Source organism: Meleagris gallopavo, chromosome 13 (assembly GCF_000146605.3).
Source record: "Meleagris gallopavo isolate NT-WF06-2002-E0010 breed Aviagen turkey brand Nicholas breeding stock chromosome 13, Turkey_5.1, whole genome shotgun sequence".
NCBI lineage: Eukaryota > Metazoa > Chordata > Aves > Galliformes > Phasianidae > Meleagris > Meleagris gallopavo.
In genome coordinates this window covers 18,059,043-18,080,621 of record NC_015023.2, presented here as the reverse complement: position 1 = coordinate 18,080,621, position 21,579 = coordinate 18,059,043, and the positions used below count along the sequence as shown (strand labels likewise).

General features: G+C 47.6%; 1 protein-coding gene across 2 annotated transcripts; it reads right to left on the bottom strand.

The window, feature by feature from the left end:
* Nucleotides 1-4,621: 4,621 nt before the first annotated feature.
* LOC104913069 (zinc finger CCCH domain-containing protein 18-like) lies at nucleotides 4,622-21,573 on the bottom strand. 2 transcript variants are annotated; one of them, XM_010718192.3, is made up of 9 exons: nucleotides 21,480-21,573; nucleotides 15,456-16,051; nucleotides 12,690-12,774; nucleotides 10,349-10,497; nucleotides 9,950-10,042; nucleotides 9,213-9,370; nucleotides 7,961-7,993; nucleotides 6,327-6,444; nucleotides 4,622-4,938 (listed from the first exon to the last, which is right to left on the bottom strand). In XM_010718192.3, the coding sequence occupies exons 2-9, from the start codon at nucleotides 16,035-16,037 to the stop codon at nucleotides 4,642-4,644; spliced, it is 1,515 nt and encodes a 504-aa protein (XP_010716494.1). In that variant the 5' UTR covers nucleotides 16,038-16,051; nucleotides 21,480-21,573; the 3' UTR covers nucleotides 4,622-4,641. The 2 variants fall into 2 exon arrangements, with proteins under 2 accessions (XP_010716494.1, XP_010716495.1); XM_010718193.3 differs by lacking the exon at nucleotides 7,961-7,993.
* Nucleotides 21,574-21,579: the final 6 nt, after the last annotated feature.

Genomic DNA, 21,579 nt, shown 5'->3' with positions numbered 1-21,579 from the left:
GAGAAAAAACCACACAAAAAAACAAACAAGCTCAGTCAGTCTGTGATCACACACACACACACACACACACACACACTCATGAATCATCCATTTGCATTCCCTGCTTTTTGCCACTCCTTTATCTAATCAGCCTCCCTCTAACACTTTCTAACTTGCAAGCCCTGGGTAACCTGCGCTCATTGATTTCACACTCCAGGGTATCCTGCTCATTAATGTGAGCACCCCAGGGACTCATAATGGCCTATTACAGAGACAACGTGAACCAGCTTGAATAAAAATGCCAGGGATCTCTGGAAAGGGAACTCAGCCCTCCATCCCAGGGCTTGCAGCACTGTCAGCATCCCGCAGCCAGCAGCTGCCACCAGCTCAGCAGATGCAGGGAGAAGCACGATGCTCCTTGCTGGAAGGGCTTCCTGAAGGATTTGTGGTTCCCTACAGGAGAGCTGCCCTTTCTGACATTGCTTTCCATTTTAGCATCCCCACTCGTAGGTGTTATTTTTATTTTTTTAATGGCTGCCTAAGTGCACTCCATCGATAGCCTCTAACCCAGCCAAAGCAAACTTCCTTCCACAGAGCTCCGCTGTAAGCGTAGGGCAGCGCACATGAGTTCACCAGGACACGACCTCTTCCCGGGGACTTGGAGCTGCTGGGATCTCCTGGGTGCACCCAGAGATGTCTCCAAGCATCCTCCTCACCCCACCTGCACTAGTGTCCTGCAGGTTCTGGGCTTAGACTGAACTTACCGACATGGAGACGAACCTCCTGGAGAACTGGAGGACCAATTTCTCACCTTAACCTCAACGTTCATCAAAGCACAGCCTGCAGCACCCTGTGCATGCAAAAGCCCACACTTCTCAGAGTGGGAAAGAACCCGAGAGCTCTCTCACTGACCACAGCACAGGATTTTGTCCCCTCCCTTCCAGCTTATAGGGAACCACCAGGCACCATGACCCCAGGGCACTGCCCTGGCTGGTGGGCCCCGTGCCTTCATGCTCCTCAGTGCTTTGCAAAGAAACACTACTAACAAGTTCCACGACAGCAAATGCGTTGCTTAACGCCCTGCTGAAACAATCAGATTCACTGGGATGATGACAGGATAAAGACCTATGCAACAATAGAGGGATTAAAACACGTTACTATTTCTGTGTGCGGGGTTGCAGCTGAAAGCCAGCAGCTCCACGGCTGGATCCGGCGCTCAGGTTGGAACATCCTGTCCTGCTCTAAGTCAAATCAAATCTTTTCATGCCAACTCTACTCCAACACGCTTTGCACAACAGTCAACTACGCTGGCAAGAGATAGATACAAAGCTGAAATCTGGTGCTCAGCAAAACCAGGCACAGCCTGGGGCCCCAGAACTTGTTCTGGAGATGGGGAGCACGGGGACAGACAGCCACGTTATCCCTCCCATGGATCACAAAGTGTCCCGGCTTGTTTGAGTGTTCGATGCCTGAGGAGGGAGGAGGAGGAAGAACAATTTCACTGGCGCTGCAATCTCGGATTGTAGACTTCTTGGAAAGCTCATCTCAAGCTTGGGATAAAAAAAAAAATAACAACAACAACCAAGCATAAAACAGCAATTACACACTTTGAGAAAGTCTGATCCTCGTGTGCCAATCCTATGGGAAGCCCAAGTGCTGCAGCCTCTTCTCAAAAGGCTGAAGGAGAAACATTTGTCATCGAGTCTGCTTGGATTTATAATGTGTTTGTTAAATTTTAATCTTCCTCATCAGCAGCAAACATGATGCAAGGAAGTCCTCTGATTCTCTGCTGTTATCAGCCTTAACTGTTGCGTGTTGTTTAGAGATCAGATTAAAGTTTCCTGTTTTCAGTACCACCGAGAGGGAACTTGATTTCATGTGTCTGGCATTTGCTTTTCAAGCTGTCTTTCATCCCTTTCGACTCCACGTTGTGCACACACGTGGAGATGAGGGCACCTGGGAGGGGCAGGCCTGCCAAAAACTGGGCTCCAGCGAATGGGAAAAGCACAGAGGCTATAAATAGAGTTGCAGGTGAGTGCTGCACTGCTATCATGCCACCCTGGACACGTAAACCGATTGCAAACCTTTTACACATTAAACAAACTGGGGAACTGTTTGATGCTGAGGTGCCAAAAACAGAGCCTCTGCAGCCCAGCCCAAAGGAAGGGATGTGGAGGAAAGGTGAGCTGCTCCAACAGGCACCAGCTGAAGCCCATCCAAAGGCTGTGTGGGACAAAACCATGCTGCCTGGAGCTGTGCACCCTGTGATAAAGGCTCTGGGGTATATTTGCTGCTTTTTGGGCAGCAAGGGGGAACAAACCGCTGGATGGCGGGCGATGTCCAGTGCCTGGTTTAGTGGGTGGGAACTCTACCAAGCTTATCTTTAAGGTCCCTTCCAATCCAAGCCATTCTATGAATCTGTTCTGTGAGTCTGTATCTTCTCCAAGAGAGTATCAATTGCCTGCTCAACACCAAGAGACACAAATGCTCCTTGCTGACAGCCACGTGAAGCCCAGAAGAAAGCTCTGCACGCTGTCTCCCTCCTGGCTTTCTGCCAGCCCTGCAGACATCTGCTCCTGCTTTCAGCACTAGGCTGAGGGCACTCACAGCTGTAGGTTCTCTGCGATCCACTTAGAAATAACAGCAGACATCACAGAAAGCAAAGAGGCACATCAAGGACTACTTTCAATTTACCAAGAGATTACTCAGAGGGTGGTGAGGCTGTGGCACAGGCTGCCCTGAGGAGCTGAGGATGCCCCATCCCTAGAGATGCTCAAGGCCACATCAGATGGGGACACTGGCAGCCTGATCTGGTGGAGGGCAACCTGCCCACAGCAAGGAGAACGTGATGATCTTTAAGGTTCCTTCCAACCTATGATCCTATGAAGACTTAACTTCAAAAGGCTGTTTTGGAGTTACAAGAGGCAGTCCACAGCTTGCTCAAGTGATGCTTACAAGGCAGAGGTGCACACAAGAGAAACAGGAAACCTGTATCCACAAAGCATGTAACAGCCCAAACGCTATAAATCCCATCTCTCAGCTCACACAGATGGTTACAAGATGGGTCTACGACTGGCCAACATGGCCTCTGCTCCTACCCAGCACAGCCTGGGCAGCACTGACAGTGAAAGCTCCTCCACCAAGCCCTACCCATGACCCTGCACAAGTGTCAAGGGAAGGAGACTAGCAGTCAAGGGCACGGTGACTCAATACCTAACGCCCTGCCAATCAGCTGATGCTGCTTTCGCCATCATCATCACACGGACAGTGAGATCTCCTCCATCACTGACCCAACGAGAGCACAAACCAGCAGTAAATGTGTAATTAAGTGCACAAATTACGGTTGTAAGTGAAGATTACAATTAAATGTAGTTCCCCTTGTTACTGTAACCATTCTGACACTGTTACTGCATCAAAGCACTCACAAGATACAGTCCCGGTGCTCTGAAACTGAGACTTCCTCTTGAAAAAAAGGGCCACCACCAAAAAAAATAAATCAGTTTTCCCATCTAGCAACACAAACAAAAGTTCTGCATCAGATTCAAGACTTAATCCCTTCTCTCGCCTGAATGCACGTAAATCCATCCAGCATCTTGTTGCTGGCCTTCTTAGCCCCAATTTGGCATTAAAATACACTCTTTCTTATGCTCACAATGTTCTCCTCCAGCGCTCAAGAAGCAAAATAATTTGTCCAGAAGCAGCAGCTTCAGTATGTTCAGGGGAACACAGCTTCCCTATGCCTCTTCTGCCCCAACACGCACATACACACACTTGTGCACCCAGATGTTTCTCAGCACACCATCACAAACCTCCATCTGCCTCTGGTTTCCAAGGTCCTGATGCTGCTGATCAGTTTTCCTGAACATGTGTTACAGCAGGAAATCTTACACTTTTCCCTAACTCTGAACCAAAAGGTATTGCAACATTAGAACTTTCCATGAGATAAGTTCTATATTTATAAAGTGCTTTACAAACATGCCTCATATATACTGTATATATGTCAGTGTACTGAAGGAACTAACTAGAAGAAACTCACTTCATGGCATGTAGTTCTCCCAGCTTTTCAAACCTCTTCTTGGAGCTTTACTTAATGAAGTAAATACAGTCTCAAACCAGCTTTGATGAGTGCCCAAGGGCACCGGTCAAGGCCACAGAGAGTCACTCCCATCTGCAGGATTCTCAGCACTGGGGGCTCAGTCAGCCTTCCACTACGAACTCCAGCCCCACAGACAGGGACAAGCTGAACATCTCCGTAGCTCCAGGCCACAGGACTGGCACTCTGCTCCTTTCAGAGCCCGGTTACACAGACTGCTGCACATCTGATGTTTTAGCTCCACTTAGTGGCCAGCAAGGCTCACGCAAAGCGTTGCCTTGCTCTAAAAATCTACAGCTGCAGATAAGAAAGAGCAGGTCCAGAGGAAGGTCAGACGTGAGATGCTGGCACTGCTGCCCAGAGAGCTGTGGGTGCCCCATCCCTGGAGGTGCACAGCGCCAGGTGGGACGGGGCCCTGAGCAGCCTCACCTCGTGGGGGGACACCCAGCCCACAGCAGAGATGGGAACTGGACAGGAGGGAAGGTCCCTTCCAACCTCAGCCATTGTATGAACAGCACGAACCCATTCATGACCCACAGCTAGAACGCAGAGTGAACTGAAGCCAGCGCTTACCTTGGTAGCAGCGGGGACCGGGGCTTTGGTTTATCTTTGTCCTTGTCCCGCTCCCGGTCCCTGTCCCGGTCTCTGTCCCGGTCCCGGTGCTGCCTGTCCTTCTCGTCTCTCTTCACCCGTTCCCTCTCACGTTCCCACTCTTCTTTCCTCCTCTGTCTCTCCTTGTCACGCTCCCGTTCGCGCTCCCGTTCGCGCTCCCTTTGACGCCGCTCTCGCTCCCGTTCCCTCTCCCTTTCCCGTTCCCTCTCACGCTGTCTGTTTTCTCTTTCCCTTTCCCGTTCTCGCTCTCTTTCCTATTAAAAAAAAAAAGCAATCACTGTGTCAGGATGGCAACATCTAACACCAGGAGGTGTCTCAGACTGCACTCCATCCGCCTACGTGAGAGCAAAGTACTGAGACAAATCCAGAGCAGGGAGGAACAGAAGCACTGCATCACATTCATCACTGCTGTGATTTGCAAAGGCAAAAGGTAAAAAGCCTATAAACAGGAGGGGAGTCAACTCTTTGAAGGGATAGATAGTGGCAGGACAAGGGGGAATGGTTTCAAGTTGAAGGAGGGAAGGTTGAGGTTGGATGTCAGGGAGAAGTTCTTTGCTATGAGAGTGGTGAGGTGCTGGAACAGCTGCCCAGAGAGGCTGTGGATGCCCCGTCCATCCCTGGAGGTGTTCAAGGCCAGGTTGGATGGGGCCCTGGGCAGCCTGGTCTACTATTAGATATGGAAGTTGGCAGTCCTGCACGCAGCAGGGGGGTTGGAGCGTGATGATCCTTGAGGTCCCTTCCAACCTGAGCCATTCTGTGATCTGTGAAAAATTACTTTTGCTTATTATACCAATTAAGGGAATGTATTGATGTTTACAGTATTCCCTCATTATGTCAGTGTTTATAACGAGCTAATTAACTTGAGAAATAAGCACCACGAAAATTGATGGTGCGTGATATGCAGCAACAGCGAGGACAAGGCTCCTGTTCCTGCAATGCTTTTGTAAGAAAAAGAGGTCATACAGCAAAGCCAAGCCACTTTCTTAAGAACATGATGAAAACCACAATAAAGCTTCCCAGCGAGCAGGAGTTACTCTTTTAGACACTACTCTCTTTAGGCACAACAGCTTGCAAAAGGATGAGCAGAGAAAGGTTCATAGCCTTATTTCCATCATGCTCTGCACCTTGCAGCACAGCAACACCAAATGACAGTAGTTGGGGTTTTGGCAGCAGGCAGGGTGCTCTCCCTGCCTAATTCAAAGCAATTAATGTGCAGCTGTAGCAGCAGAAGACAGCCTTGCTGGAGCCTCTGCCTGCCCACATCTAATCCTTTCCATCTGTCCCAGTAACTAACAACTAAACCATCCCTCAGCTACATTATTTCCTGGAAACTCCCTCCCGTCTCCAAAATTTCCAAGAATGGTTGCACAACTGCCCTGTGCTGGCAGGAACAGCCAGGGCACGTGAAGAGGAAGCACTTTTGGTCAGGAGAGCAGAAAGCTGCACCCAGCGGTGCCACTGAGCTGCCAGCTCCATCACTTAACATGTTCTGCACAGTAACTGAAGATTTAACTACTGTAAGATTTGGCATCTTGAACACAGGAGAGAAATCCTGGCTCAGCTGCACAGGAATGTGACCAGCAGCAGAAATACTGGAAGAGAGCTGAAAGGGAAGGTGTGGGAGAGGTATCACCTTACTTACTCTGTAGTTACGGTATGGATCTGGGTCTGTGTACTGGACCCTGAAATTCTCATACTGCCCACCACGCCAGAACCGTTCTATTTCGTAGTCGTAATAGGGATCTGCATAGGGATCAAGCCTACAATGAAAAACAGAAAGTTAGAAAGGGAAATATGGCTTTGTCACCATACAGAAACACTACATAGCCTAGGTCAGCTCTTAGTCACTGTGTACTGACAAGAAGAAACGTGCTCAGTGGATTATGGCTGCAGAAAGTGGTTTATTTCCTACACACCCCAAACAGAAACCGCCTTCTTAAAATGAAGCTTATCAGAGAAAGGCACCAAATTATCTCGATTGCACAGAAAAGGACACTACTACCCCAATTCAGCCTTCAAATCAACGTGGCAATAAATACAGAATTGCTTCTTACAGCTACTTCAGACATGTGCAAATGTAACAGAACACGTTTTGCCTCACTGACCCAGGGCTGCCCTCTGTGCTCGCACACATGGCTCTCTCGAGCACATCCCAAGCTCAGCAGGCTGCCATCTCCTGCTCTGCAGCCACCAGAGGTGATGGGTGACAGCAGTGCTGCCTGGATAGGAAACAGAGTGATGCTGAACAGCTCAGCTCTGGAGGCAGACAGCAGTGCTGAGTCCCTACACCCGGAATACTCCATGCATCAAAGGTAACTGCAACTGCAGCTGATATCCTCCAGTGGAAAAGCCCCTGTGCACAAATGGACTGGGGGCACACGACGTGCTGCTCAATTGCAAAGTACTGTAATTACTTTTGAGGAGGAAAAGGATCTCAATCCCACCCTCCTTATCTCAATGCCTCTAAAAGATTTCTGTTAGCATTTTCTGATGGTTTTAGTTGATGTTTTTAATTTGCATATCCAACAACATCCAATCCCTGCCAGCCACCTGGAGTGCAAATATCAGATCTATGGTACAGATGGGGAGGTGGGTACGGGAAACAAGAAACTTCCAGGGCCACAGAACAGGTTGTGTGGCAGAACTAGGATTATAAAGTGCTCCCAACTTCCAGGTCATCCACAGTGAGACTCCAGATCATGAGTAGGGGGAATCTGCATTTGAAGAAGTGCCAAATAACCTAAGCCAGGCTACCATGGAAGTGCTCCCCTGCCAGTCTAGAGGCTGCCTGTATTTCTTTCAGTACTTTTAAGCAGTTTAAGATCTCTGTGTTTCTGTCTGAATTGATAAGCCAAAGCAAAGCATACCAGGGAATCCTGAATACTGCTGCTCAAGCCTTTACCAAAAGCTGATGTCAATGAGGTAGCAGTAGAGATTTGGTGACATCAGGTGTTTGAATAAAAGAAATCTCAAGCTACTCCAAAAAGGAAGCTCTTCACTTTTTAACCCAGCCTCAAATCCAAATCTCTGCATTCCCTTCCTAGATCCATTTATGGTCTTTTTATTCATATCATAAGCACCCCTGCTGTGCATTTAAATAATCATAGGTGAATAATTGGTATCACCCCCAAAATACATCCATTCAGTCAGTGAACTGCCAGCCACATCTGTGTGCCAGTTGTCTGTGGCCTCGGAAGTTTTCAGAAGTGCAATGGAGAAAAGAAGGGGAATATTTTCTTACAGTTGCAACAGTACTGGAATCAAAGACCTGCTTACCCATAGTTAATGTTTTCTTTGATGTCCACCTCCCTATAGTTTTTCAAAAAAGAGAAAGGGATTCATGAACTATTTAGACATCTCCATACGTCACAAGACAATTCTGAAAGCATTTATTAACATTCCAGCTGAACCATCAGTGGTTATTTGCTGGCGTCAATCTGTGCATGAGAGAGAAATCACTATTTCTACAGCATACACCAGTAACTGCTTGGTAACTTTTGCCTGTGCACACTATACATCTTACACATTTTAACATCTCAATCTGCTTCTACATAAAATTCATTAACTTTCAGAAATTCCATGTTTGCTTACTACTATTTAATGCTGGCTACATGCGAGAGCAAACTTTCTGCCTTGACTGTACGAAAGCACAGACAGTCCTGCATCCAGCACAACAAATCCTTACATAAAGGAGGCAATAGCACAGAAGGACGCTGAGTGAAGATGCTGTAACTGCACAGTTCTAAAACAAGGATGCTCTATGGTTAACCCACAGAGTACTGCTCATAATGTGCCCCAGGTACAACTGAATGCCTTCTCAGAAGAACAGAGGACTGATTTCTACAAAGGGAAAGCATTAATAGGGGGAACTGATTGGTTAGTTTGTAGAACTGAGTGGAAATATCTCCAAAATTTGTATGTGTGGGAACAGGGGATGCATGTGAAGAGAAAAACATGGCTTCACCTACATCACTACAGAACACAAACCTCTCTTAAATGTTGCTTTCATATCATTTTTTAGCTTCAGAACTACTGTGCACATCTCCCAGAGCACACTGATTTACCCTTGCACCTGCTTCTGCCTGCCTGCTCTCAGTCATGACAGGATGGTGTCTGAGGTAGCTAACATTTCATGTTTTACCTCCTTTAGCAGTCACCTACAACTTAAGTTCAGGATGCTTCTTTTTGCCTAGGCTATGCACCAGCAGCTACCAGGCTTGCTTTCTGACCAGTGCCTAACTGAACAGCTTACTAGGGACTGGTCAAGGTGCTTGTTAAGAGTCTTCTGTCTCAATAACCTTGCAACTGAACACTCAGCTAGCTGTGACAAGCTCTTGGACACTGAGGGTATTCCAACTTTACAACCCCAATTTTTGGTGTTTAAATCCCTCATGGGTTGGAATTAAAGAGAGAAAAGAAGAATGAGCTGGTGAAAGGTATTCTTCCTGTTCAGCTACTGGAAGGCTGCCATGCTGTACTGCACTCCCACCCATCTATTCCACAAGGCAAGAACAAAGCTGTGTCTTACGCTGGATCTCGGACATCTCTGGTGATGCGGTAATTCCAGTCACGGAAAAACTCATTTTCCTTGTCAAATTCACGCTCGTCTTCTCCAATAGTCACAGTGAATCTCTTCTCCTCAAAGTCAGGCTCCTGTTCTTTCCTCATTGTTGCCTTTTTTAATACCTATGAGGAAAAAATGAAGTATTGTGAAGAGAACTTCCCGAAGGCACAGAAAAATCCTTCACTTGGGAGAAACGTGCCCTTCAACTCAAGCATCCTTCTTCTGCCCAAATCTCAGGAATGCGCACACAAAGGAATCTTCCTGCTGCAGAAAGTGTAATTCACTACCAGATCAGCTCAGAACAGCTGCTGTACTACATTTCAAGCATGCAAACCCCATGCTCTGAAATGATCAGACACATGGATCTTGTGGGTGCTAGAAAAACAGAAAGGGAAACGACCAGGTTGAAAAGTGTTGCTTCATGGAGGGCACGACTTCAGCTTTCTCTAACTGCCCTGGGCCACAAGCTCCCCCATGGCTCACGCTGACAGGAAAAACAAACCTGGATGTCAGCTCCTCTTGCCTGTATGAGAAGTGTGATAGCAGGAGGCAACACTTAATAAATTAAAAGGCAAAAGGAAGGCTTCTGAGAAAGAGCCTACATGACATGATGCAAAAGAAAGCCCTGCTAGCATTCTGCTATCAGTGAGACCTGTCTGTGTGTTCTGGAGAAAGCCAGCATACTTGAGGATGTCACTCACCTCCTTTGCGTGCCGGAGTCCTCTCTCCCAGGCACTTTCTGTTGGAGGATCCGGAGGAGGGGGAGGTAAGATTTCATCAACCACCGGCCCTCCCTGCCAGAAGGGTAAGGAGAAGGAGACAGACATTCAACATTAGTTCTAAGCAAACATTTGCTTTGTAAATAGCTACTCAGGAGTACCTTCAGAATCTCTGGAGACGCATCAGCAGGGCATACGCTGGGACACACGTGGAAAATTACTCCCCTCTACTAGCAACTTCAAGACCACCTTTTCAGAATCATATATGCAGTAAGCGTACAGAGTTTTGCTAAAACACTAACTCAGAACCTTCGCTCCTCCTGGAGCACGAGACAGAAGCTGAATGCAGAAGCCAGGAATTCACACAAAAGCAGTGCATACCCACGGGTTGGCTGGCATCAGCGGGTGAGGGCCGATGGGCGGTGCGCCATTCGGGGAGAAGGGCTCAGGCTTGGAGATCAAGGAGTAGTTTCCTTTGTCATTCACTCCGGGGTGTATAAATCGACAGTTCATGCCCCAAGTGCAATGACCTGTGGAAATACAGAGTTCTCTGTTAGATCCATGTATGCCTGAACAGTACAGCAATGCTTGTTCGGGGCCGCCACCACCTGAAAGCCATCAAGGGAAAACGCTGCTTCGGACACCTGACTGCCCTTCTCTCCCAGTTTGCTGAGCTTTGCCTACTTGCATATCCTTGTCAACCCCCTGTTGTCCCAGGGAGGATAAATTCAATAGCTCCAGTCACAAACAGATGAACGCACATTGAGCCTTATTATGCCAGGGAGAAGGGAGTGATGGATGCAGACACACCGTTAAGCAAACGCCGTAATAAGTCCGTGAGCTCTGCAAGCCATACTAAAGACAAACACCTCAACTCGGAGCTTCACCTTTTACAGAAAACAACCACTATAACCTGACAGCAAAGAAAACATCACAGTGCATTTGGAATTAGCACCTCTCCGGTGAGGCACAACCGTACATCAAAGACTTTTCTCTGCAGCTGACTCCACACGCCTGCCAGCACAAAGCAGGAAAGGAGACACTGCTAAGGAGGGCAGCAGCCAGCAACCTGCAGCAGCTTGCTCATTAGCTTCAGTCATCATCTCAAGGAGATGGCAGCGCTCAGGGGTCTGTAGCAGGATACAAAGCCAATTCCTGATTTTAATTCTGCTCGTCTTAGAAACAATCCCCCCCCCCTTTTTTTTTTCCTGCTGGCAATTCACTCAGCATCAGGCAACAAACATTTTGCAGATTTCACAGAGAAATGCATCACAGAGGCACCACTAATCCCGTGTTCTCTCAGGCATTAATGCATTGATTTTACAGGCAACAGAGCTGCTAGCAGCACGTGGCCCAAGGAAGAAGCCTCCCTGGCCTCAGCAACGTGTCAGAAATCCATGCTGCACCTGTGTAAAGGGAAGCACTTGGTCCCTGGAAATGCTCTTCATCAGTCCCAGATTAACCACAGTCAGAGATAACACTAGCTGCTGTCGTGCTGTCAGAAATAATGAGAGCACGAATCCCTTTGCAGAGGCACACTGTGGCTGCAGCATCCTTCCTCAGCATGGGGCTGAATGCCTGCCAGGGGTCTGCGAGACACCTCACCAGCTCCTACTACCTCGTACAGAGGTGTCAAGGGGAACGATCCCCCTGAGGGGCACATGGCAAAGCAGCCACACATCGAGCTCCTTCTCTGAAAGGTGTTAAGCTCATCAGTCATGCAGCAGAAGAGGCGCAGCCGTACACGTGCTTATCGGACACAGCGAGGCTGAAAATCTGGATGTCCTCAGGGTCCCAAGTGAGCAGCACCTGACCTCACTGATGGCAACAAAGCCCTGAGGGGGGCAAGGCAAAGTGTTACCTGAACCAGTGCCAAGTCAAAGAGCACCTGGGGCAGGAGATCCCGCAGCCTGAACTTTGACTAAGCAAACATTTCCATCCAGCGGAGGCGTGTGTTGTGCAAAGGATTGAGGAATAAGCACAGGAACTTCCCTGTGCCATCAGCATCCCTATCATGCTCAGCACAGGCAGATCAGGAAGACAGGGATGAGCTGGGTGATGGGCATGTCCCTGGAAACCCCCAAGCAGGTCCCTATGCTGTGTGTGCTGCTGACGCAAGGGGGGAGGACTCCACCCTGCTCTCCATCCTCCTTTTAATTTCAGATTTCAATCAATTGTTCAGTGATGACTGTCAGTAAAGCACAGTCAAAGACTAGACATCAAGGGGGCTGAATGAAGAACTATAGTTTAGAACATGGTTTACCAAGAACTGTAGCCCTATCTTCAGTTTAAAAAAAAAAACAAAGGAGAGCCATTTAATAACTGGGGAAGTGAGCTGGCCATCAAATTGCAAGAACCAATTATGTTTTGGCAAGGCATCAGCTTGATAAGAAAGAATGAAATTTGCCATTTTTGTTTTCCATTGAGTAGCATCACAGAACCTCTTTAAGCAAAAACTGATTGACAAATCAGCCCCAGTAGTTTTATTCCATCCTGTTTCAAACACGCTGGTGAGTCCTCCTTTATTTGCTTCTCCTGGGTTCAACACACCCAGGTCACAGGATTTTTTGCATATTGGCCCTGTGTAAATTCAGCATCTGGCCACCAGGAAGGTGACACTGGGGATTATCGTGTAGAGAGTAGCTTAACTGCTACAAAACAGTGAGAGTGAAAAAAACTACAGCACCTTTGTTCTGCTTCCACCATCACAGCATGCCATTACCTTTCATGAAGAACCGACAGGTGGGACGTGGCCTCACTTTTCTGTCGTTGGGATCTTTAACTTCTCCTTCTTCCAAGTCATCATCCTGGAACAGACAGACAGGCTGACACTTCATGCAGTGATTTGACATTTCACAATATGGTTCAATATCAGTCACTGCAAGCACACCCTAAGGCAAAGCAGGGGGGAAATTCAAGAAAAGGTTGTGACAAACACCCTTGAGGATATTCACAACGTACTGTTAGCAATGAGAACACGGATTGACTTCAGTGCTTTTCAAAGCTGACTGCAAAGCCCAGCAGGCATCGTGAACATCCTGGCACCAGATGTAGACTGTGCTGCACCAATTTACTCAGTGTACACTCAGAGGCTCAATAATCAACGGTACAGTGGATTAAAATCTTAACATACCTTGGTTGAATGAGGCCGGTTGTGCACTTCCAGCTGACAGCAGGTGGAATGCAATTAGAGGAAGCCTCATGCAAACGAGCTCGATTGCACTGCCTTTCCTTGCTGCAGGCTACGAGTGCACACAGATAACTATGGCAGCACAGCTGGGTGATGCTTCTGTTCTCCAGAGCCTCCACACTGCCTGTCCCTACTCGGCACTCCTGTCACACCTGCTCAGCTCAAGCAAATTCCTTCCATTAATTGATTTAAATTACAGAGCAGAATTCCCGAGTACAGTACTTAATGCTGCGTCCCAGTATGGCCACCCTCTAGGAGGGAAGATTTAAGTTGGATGTCAGGGAGAAGTTCTTTGTTATGAGAGCGGTGAGGTGCTGGAACAGCTGCCCAGAGAGGCTGTGGATGCCCCGTCCATCCCTGGAGGTGTTCAAGGCCAGGTTGGATGGGGCCCTGGGCAGCCTGGTCTACTATTAGATATGGAAGTTGGCAGCCCTGCATGCAGCAGTGGGGTTGGAGCTTCGTGATCTTTGAGGCCCCTTCTAAACCAAGCCTTTCTGTGATTCTCTACTCCTCAGCTCCACGCAGCAGTTACAGAGGAAGCAACTCAGGAAGATGGAGATTTCTTCAAAGACTCAGAACCACAGGGGATGAGCACAGAGTAACCACCATGGAACTCCTCCAGGAGACAGCAGTCAGGGCTTTGAAGTACCTGCCTTCCCTTTGCTCTGCATGAGCACAGAGCTGTCAGGCACCCGACACACACTCAAGAAAAACAGTTACCTCTCCTAAAAGGCACATGCCTTATCTCACAGTCTCCGTTCACCACTCATTTTTCAGCAAGCAAAACATCTGAGCAAGGAGCAGCTGGCAGAGGCCTTCCCACTACAAGGCAAAAATAACAGCCCCATGGCAGCAGTGGGAATAGATTAGGAAAGTTGCATACTTTGATCAATGCAGAAGCTGGAAATGAGGAAAAAGCACTGCTTGTCTCTAGACAGAGTCTGCAGGGAGATGGATTAGCAGCCCCTTCTGCATCCATTTGATGGCAACGCAAGGAGGGCTCTCCTGAGCAAGAACTGATTTTAAAGACTACACTTTTATTCAAATTAAAACTTGTATCAATATCCCCTCCTCCAAAGACAGGAGTCCGAAAGCAGAGCAAAACGTGGAGCTTTAAGAGGTTCCCCAAAAGCCAAGGATGAGAGAATGGCACAACCAGCTCAACTCAGCTGCTTTCAAAAGAGCCGTGTGAAGTCTTTGCAGATGCTGTACTGGAACAAAAGGGAAAGTATTTATTTCTGTGAGGTCTCCTTGGAATCAGGCAGCTGGGAACCCCGTTATGAGTTAATGTATGAGAAGCAGAGTACAAATTCATCCTGTGCTTTGTAAGGAGAGCGCTCCTAAGAATGCAGTGAATTCTAAAGGAAAGCATTCATATTTTAATCAAGAAGCAGGCACGGAGTCAGGGCGCCAGGAATTTATTTTATCCTGCCTGGACTCTCTCACAACATGCTGAAATTCCTTCTAACTCAATAAGAAATACACAAAACATTTGGAAAATGCTGTCAGTGGTTAAGGAAACTGCTTGCCAGAGCAAGGCACGACGAAGCAAAGCTGCATTGCTTTGTTTTAGAAACAAAAAAACCCACAACTTTTTGGGGGAAAAATAGCTGACTATGGAGCCTCATATGGAACCTCAGCCCCAGAGCACAGCAGGACAAACAGTGCTCCATTTTTCCTAAATACTTACATGTGTTTCTCAGCTGAAACAGCACCTACTGGGTGTGCACGTCCCCTACCTGATGACCAGCCCTCAGGGCCTGCCTGGTTAAGCATTCCCCACGAAGCCCAGCACAGTCTGCTCCTCCTGCTGCTCCCAGAGCACTCTTGGGACCCTGGGTTTCTTGTACCCCTGACACCAAGTCCAAGTGAGAGGCTGCACTACAGCCTCTCAAACTAACCTGATGAGACAGCTTACGCACACCTAATCCATCACTAAGTAATTTGCTGTCAGCATCATCTGTAAGTCCTCTGAGAGCCAAAGCAAAACAGTTTCTTAAGGCACTGGAGCTGTTCCACGCTAGACAGCTAATAGCTTACTTGCAATTGCTCCAGCAATATGTGGCACAATTCTTCTACAGTATGTGGCAATGGATGCCCTGGCAATGAGGTCAGGACTTGGCCCGTAACAGTTATACATCTGATGGAAACATGCTACTTGCATGCTGGGGATGCAACTAGCACAGACACCCATGCCAATGAGGAGAGAAAGGCACGACACTCCATGAGGCAACAGCTCAAACACAAGGACAGATCTCTCCCAGCAGAACTGTCCACCCCAGACCAGCTCCTACTTACATCAATTTCACCATCATCAATCTCTCCATCATCCTCTTCTTTCTTCTTCTCCTTGACGGGATCCTGGCCATCCTTTTCATCATCACTTTTACTGCTGGATTTTTTCTCCTCTTCAGGGGCGTCATCTCCTTTCTCCTCTTCCTCATCATCCTCACCAGCAGCTTTCTCAACATCCTCCTCTGCAGGAGCAGCGCTTGGCTCCTCAGGAACCTCCTCATCATAGTCCAACTCATGCTCATCCAGCTCGCGGGTGACAGAAGATGCTTCATCACCAAGGTCATTAGCACGGTTTTCCTCCTCACCTTTGCGAGGCTGGGGGCTCTTCAGCTCCCCACTCTGCTCATTGTTGTCAGAGTCCTGAGACTTGGCTTCACTTAAGTGGTCCTCTTCATCCGAGTGGTTCTCCTCGCCACGGCTCAGTGCCCGGGCTGCATCCTCCTCCTCACCCAGGACGCTGCCTTGCCCACCCTCTCCATCAAGTCCCCGCTCTGAACCGCTCTCCTTTAGGACCTCGTCGTCAGAAAGCTGCTGGTCTTCATCAGGAGAGCAGGGGTTTCGCTCAGGGCTGTTGGAAACATCCATCAGTACCCAATAGCCTGCGGAAGGAAGAATGCTACGCTTGTTATGGGGAATGAGCTGGGAAAAACAAGAAAGGCTCACCTTGTATTTTGTCCCCTAAAGGGGAAAAAGAACGCTTGAGTTCATAAACGTGGTTTATCAAAGTATCTTCAAGAGGACGGCATTTTAAACTGCATAAAAAACTTACCCTAAGATTACTCCATAATCTTACCCTTGATTTATATGGATAGAGCTCAAGGTTGGGATTTCATCTACGGGCTCTAACAGGGAGCTGCACATGCACTCCTACCAAGTAATCATGGGGTTTTCCCACCCTCATGGCATTTCTCTCATGAGCAAGTGAGTGAGCTCCAGAGCACAGGGTCAGGTTTTTCAGACACATCTGGTTAAGCATAAAAATGTGGCTCTGCAGATAGCACAGACTCCTGAAGAGGCAGAAACATCGTTCACAATGATTCTAGGAAAAACTGGCCATATATTGATTTTTATTTATTTATTTTTACACTGCAACCAGGACACAGGATGCGTTCCAGAAAACTCAGGGAAAGAAATTGTGGTGAGGGAACTCGGTGCTGAGATACGGCAGGAGGAGCACGGAGCATTGCTTCTGTGTGCTAAGAGCCCGTGCTGGAAAATGAGGAACAGCTTTATTACCCACGGTACTTATCTGCTTCCCTAAAAACTTCCTGGGATGAGGACTGTTGTATTCATGCTCCAGACACTGCCAGATGTGCTGTCATCTCTGAGACAGCATCTCCTGCCTTCGCCACAGCGCAGCCCTCATTAGCTGGTACTGGCAGCAGACTCTGGAGATGAAAGTCACTCTCAAGAAAACGCTGCTCGTTCTACCATGGGAGGCTGCAGAGGAGCTAAGAATGTTCCTCAGAAATAAAAGCAGCAGTACAAGTGCATCAAAACAACAGTACCCAGTAACTCTGCTCAAATATCAGCTCGCTGATACACATGAGGATGATGTGAATGCCCGGGGGAGCCCTGGGGAGCAGAAGGGTCGTGCTGAGCTGCCTGCAAGCTCCTCATGCCTCCTTGCACTTCTTAGTTCTTGCTCACAACCAAAGCTGTGATTTTACTGAAAGGTGATAAACCAAATTAAAAGACAGCAATTGCCTCTCGCTGATAGCGGCTCTGGGCAGTTAAGCAGGATGTAATCTGAAACAAATTATATTCTTACTGTGCCTATAAAGGTTGATGCCGAGTTCATAAATGCTTGCACAAATTGTTGCTGGCTTCAAGAGGAATTTTATGACAGCAATTTTAATTGCCTAAGTGCCTGAGAAGTTACACTTTGCATGCACACAGAGCAGCTTAGTGTATTCCACCCGAAAGGTCAGCCTGAAGAGGCCAGCAGAAATACAGAAGCTGTCAAGTACGGATGTATTCAGGAAATTTGTTTTCTAATTTCTTAAAAATAAGCAGCACCAAAGCAAAGGCTTTTAAGTGACTCACTGCCTTTCTGCACTCGACACCGAGCCCTCCAGAGGGCTGGGAGAAAATGAATACATTCTCACCATCAGCTGAACTGATGAGCACGAAACATTCACCTCCACTTTTAAAGCTATTGTAAAAACCCAGAGCATTTGTTAGTTGCAGTAATTTCCTATTAATTCCCAACAGCAGAAACGATAAGAAACACAATAAACGACAGCTGATTGTAAGAGTTCACAGAACCCAAGTTTCCCTTGGGCAATGGGCCTCACGCCCTCCTGCTGCCTCTATCTGCTCGTGCAGTGAAGCAACACAGAGGGCACTTACGGTCTCCACGCCGTTTCCTACACTGTAGGACTTCAGCAAGAACACAGCTCAGCTGCTCCCTATGGGCCACTGCCCCCTGTTCACTGGTACGTGAGAAAAGGTGCCCCAAGACCAAGGGAATCAGGTCTTTTGAAAACAAATCCTCCAGCCATCCCTCAGCCCTGGGCATCCCCCTGGGTCTGAGCCAAGAGGACAGCAAGTGAACGTGGCTTGTATCACAGCCACAAACCTACCTGCAACAGCAGCACATCAGAAGGATGACCTGAGATGGGAGAACCCCTCATCGCTGACCTCACCAGTATTACTCGTAGCCCTTCTTTCAGGGAATAAAAGATATAACTGTGTGCAATGGAAGGTGAGAGCACCAGAGAAAGAATTTAGTGAAATGCTGGAGTCTTTGCCATAGTCACTCAGGCTTCCTTACAAGCTGTAATGGATTTATTCTTTTCAGGGTAGCAGCAACCTAAAGCTCACGTTCCAAGTCCTGCCTCAGAACAAGCTGCACAACAGCTCACCCCAAAGCTCTGGAATCCTGCAGGTTGCTTTTTTTAATTGTTGCTTCTTTTTCTTTCCGCTCTCCTTTAATTACACATACAGATGAAGAACAGGAAAATCTGAGGACAAAAATGACTACACAGAAGGATTTTAAGTTGAGCAAAGTAACTGAGCAGAAATCCACAGCTTTCATTCTCATGGTAAACGAGTCCTGAATGTTTGTCTCAGAACCGAGCCTGTTTCTTACTGCCTTCAAAACTGGTTATAAAAGCAAAAATTAACTTCTAAGCTACAGGTAAGATTGTTTGACTTGTAGCTTTGAATGACGGGGCAATGAACCAGCTGTACAATGAACCAGCTGTACAATGACACCTCTCACTTAGCAGAGGCTCATCTTCAGAGCTATCTTCAAAACTGCAGGTAGTTCAGGCAAAGCCAACTTTGGACACAGCCACATTACCCTTTTTACTACGAAATTGACTTCATTTGTTCAAACTGTGTCATGTTTTCATTTCCCTCACGTCTGAAACAGATGAGTTCAGAACAGTCTGCTTTGCCAGGCCTGACAAGCTGTACAACCTTCCACTGAGAAGCTCTGGAGTGAATGCAACCACAGCATGCATCTTTGGCCTAAATTGTGTCTTGTGCTGTCTAGAGAAGCACCTGGGCACACCTTATTGAATTTTAAGTCCCCTAAAAGCAGTTCACATGATGTCAGTAGAGACATTATCTGCAGATTTGGCAGCTAAGCTTTCCAGCTGTCCCATCTGCAGCAAGCACATGCCACCCTCCCAGCTCCCAGACAGCACTTGCTGTCCCCACAGCTTGAGCAAGACTTTCCCTCCTGTCATTCCTTCAGAATCCTCGTGACCCATCCAGTCCCTGCTGCCAGGCAGCAGCCTGCAGTGCTGCCATCAAGAGTACTGCAGGTGGTCCACCAAAAACACAAGCAAATGAAACAACAACAACAACAAAAACCCTGAACAGTTTTTGCAAAGTTTGGCCTTCCCTTCAATAAATGTCTAGAGATGAGGGAAAGCACTCTGAAGAAACACATCCAGAACCATTTGGCAGCAGGATGAAAAAGGCAAGAAGAACCCCAGGTGACATCTGGCTGCAATGATCTGCAGCTTTCTTACTGACAGAACTGCCTTTTCTCCCTGCAGCCCCTTGCCTCGCTCCCTGCACGCACACAGACCACTGGAAGAGGCAGCCAGCATCCTCTCTCAGAACACAGCCCTTGCTTGTCTGCGAGACAGCCTGCTGTCACAGCCAGGTCTGGTGGAAAAGAGGTTTTCAGTTACACAATACACATGCAGCAGGAAGCAATGCTGAAGTTTCACAGACCGAGCTCTGAATTTTTTCAGCTTAAGGAATGGAATTTGTCAGCATTTCATGGCCCACATATGGTGGAACAGAGGTGCTCCTTCTAAACCAGCCACTGGCACAGCTGCCCTCACCCAGAAGGACTTGGATGCAATAGCAAAGGGTGCCCATCTTGTTCTCTGTTCCCACTGGAGCCTCACAGCCTTGCTGGAAAACATTTCCAACTACAGATTTTAGTCTGGGATCACACAGGTATCTCAGAGACTGCTCCCCCTCAGAGCAGCATTTCACTGCTTTGTGTTCTGAATGCATGTCTCTCAACGGTGCCTATCGAAGGCAGGAGGCTGAAATTCTGTTTCTTACTGCTCTTTTTCAACTACAACTCATTAAAAGTTTAAGTCGTATCGCCAACTAAGCTGACGAAGCAAAGCTTCGTGTGCAGCTGACTCACTGCTGAAGGTAGCAGTTTGGTGGCAGACTAAACAGTAGTGCTGTAAGGACCAATCTAAAAGAAGCACCAAGGAAAGATCATCTTGGCAAGTGCTATTTCCATTCATCAGATTTCTCCCTCAGCCTTTCTACGGTGCCACAAATGAACAAGAAATACACCTTGAACACAGTACAGGAACCAGCAGCTCAGGTGATCCCAACACCTGTGGGAGCAGGAAGGCACCGAGTGCCCTACAAAAAAAACTGTGCCCTGACAGATCCATCAGCTTCACTCTTCAATAGTACAAATTGCCAGTTGGATGGCAAGAACCAAGCTCATCCCCAACATCAATAACCTCCAGACAGACACCTTGCAGCTCCAGGGTGCACATGGGGCAGACATCAGGGGAGCAGCACTGCCTCTCAGTGCTGCTGATGAGAGGGAATGGAGGCCTCTCTGTTTCAGGCAGAACTCTCAGGAGTAACAGAAAGTTTGCTGGTTTATTTTTTCCCTTTCTTGCAGCCAAACAATCTGATGCAAAATCAAAATACTCCCATTTATATATGGAAATCAATGCTTAATGCAGAACAGAAGTGTTTGGGAGCATGTTCCAAATCAAGCCACAAGAATGGGTGAAGAATGATGTGCAAGCTGAGGAGAAAGAATGGGAAATAGAGCTGATAAGACAGTTTAGAAAAGAAACACAGCACAAAAAAGTTAGGGGGACAAAGATGTGCAAAGCAGAAGCAAAACAGAAATGAAGGGCAGGAACTGTAATGAGCAAAAATATGAAAGAACAGCAAAAACAGGAAGAGAAGGAAAAAAAAAAAAAGCTTTGTGATCTGAGAAAGGAGCATCCTATTAAATCAGGAAGAAACAGAACAAAAGCAAAACACCCAGTCCTTTGCTTTGAATGAAAATATGATCCTTAGCAGGTTAATGAACTAAAACAGAAACTTATCTGACATCCTCTCTGAAGACCTGACTTTGATGGTACACAGCATCTAGCAGCCGTCAGGAAAGCTGTTAATGCAGAGAACTGAGCCACCTTTTGGCATTAACGTAAGAGAACTATTTGGTGATGGCCGTTTTCAGTGAGCTGGCTTTTAAAGAACAGTGCATTAAGCTCTGATCCAGAACACCAACACAACTCATACTCCACTCCTCACTGCGCTGTATCAGGTGAACTCTGGGCCAGAAACCTTAAGAGAAACAGAGCTGTATGAGCTGCAGTTTGTGATCCCAGTGACACTGATTTTCCTACAGCTGAAGCACACCCGGCTGGCTCTTCCTGCAGCTCTGTGCTAGCAGATGCTAATTTTGAACAACAGGAGCCGTAACGCCGGGCCAGAAAACAGGCACCATCACTTCTACATCCAGCAGAATTTGTCAGTAAGCACAAAGCTTAACTTTACCAGCCTTACCTCAGCTTCCTCCTGCCAGGCTGAGGACCTGCAGCGCCCCAGGCTCCTGGAGCTCTCCCTATTCCCACCTGCATAGGGAGAAAGCCGGTCAGAGCCCTCA

Excerpts from the sequence above, each read along its gene's own strand:
- LOC104913069 (XM_010718192.3), bottom strand. The coding sequence starts at position 16,037 with ATGGATGTTTCCAACAGCCCTGAGCGAAACCCCTGCTCTCCTGATGAA. Across the intron at positions 10,498-12,689 it reads CTGTCGGTTCTTCATGAAAG|GTCATTGCACTTGGGGCATG; the intron begins GTAATGGCATGC and ends GTATTTCCACAG. Across the intron at positions 7,994-9,212 it reads AGAGATGTCCGAGATCCAGC|GGAGGTGGACATCAAAGAAA; the intron begins GTAAGACACAGC and ends GAAAAACTATAG.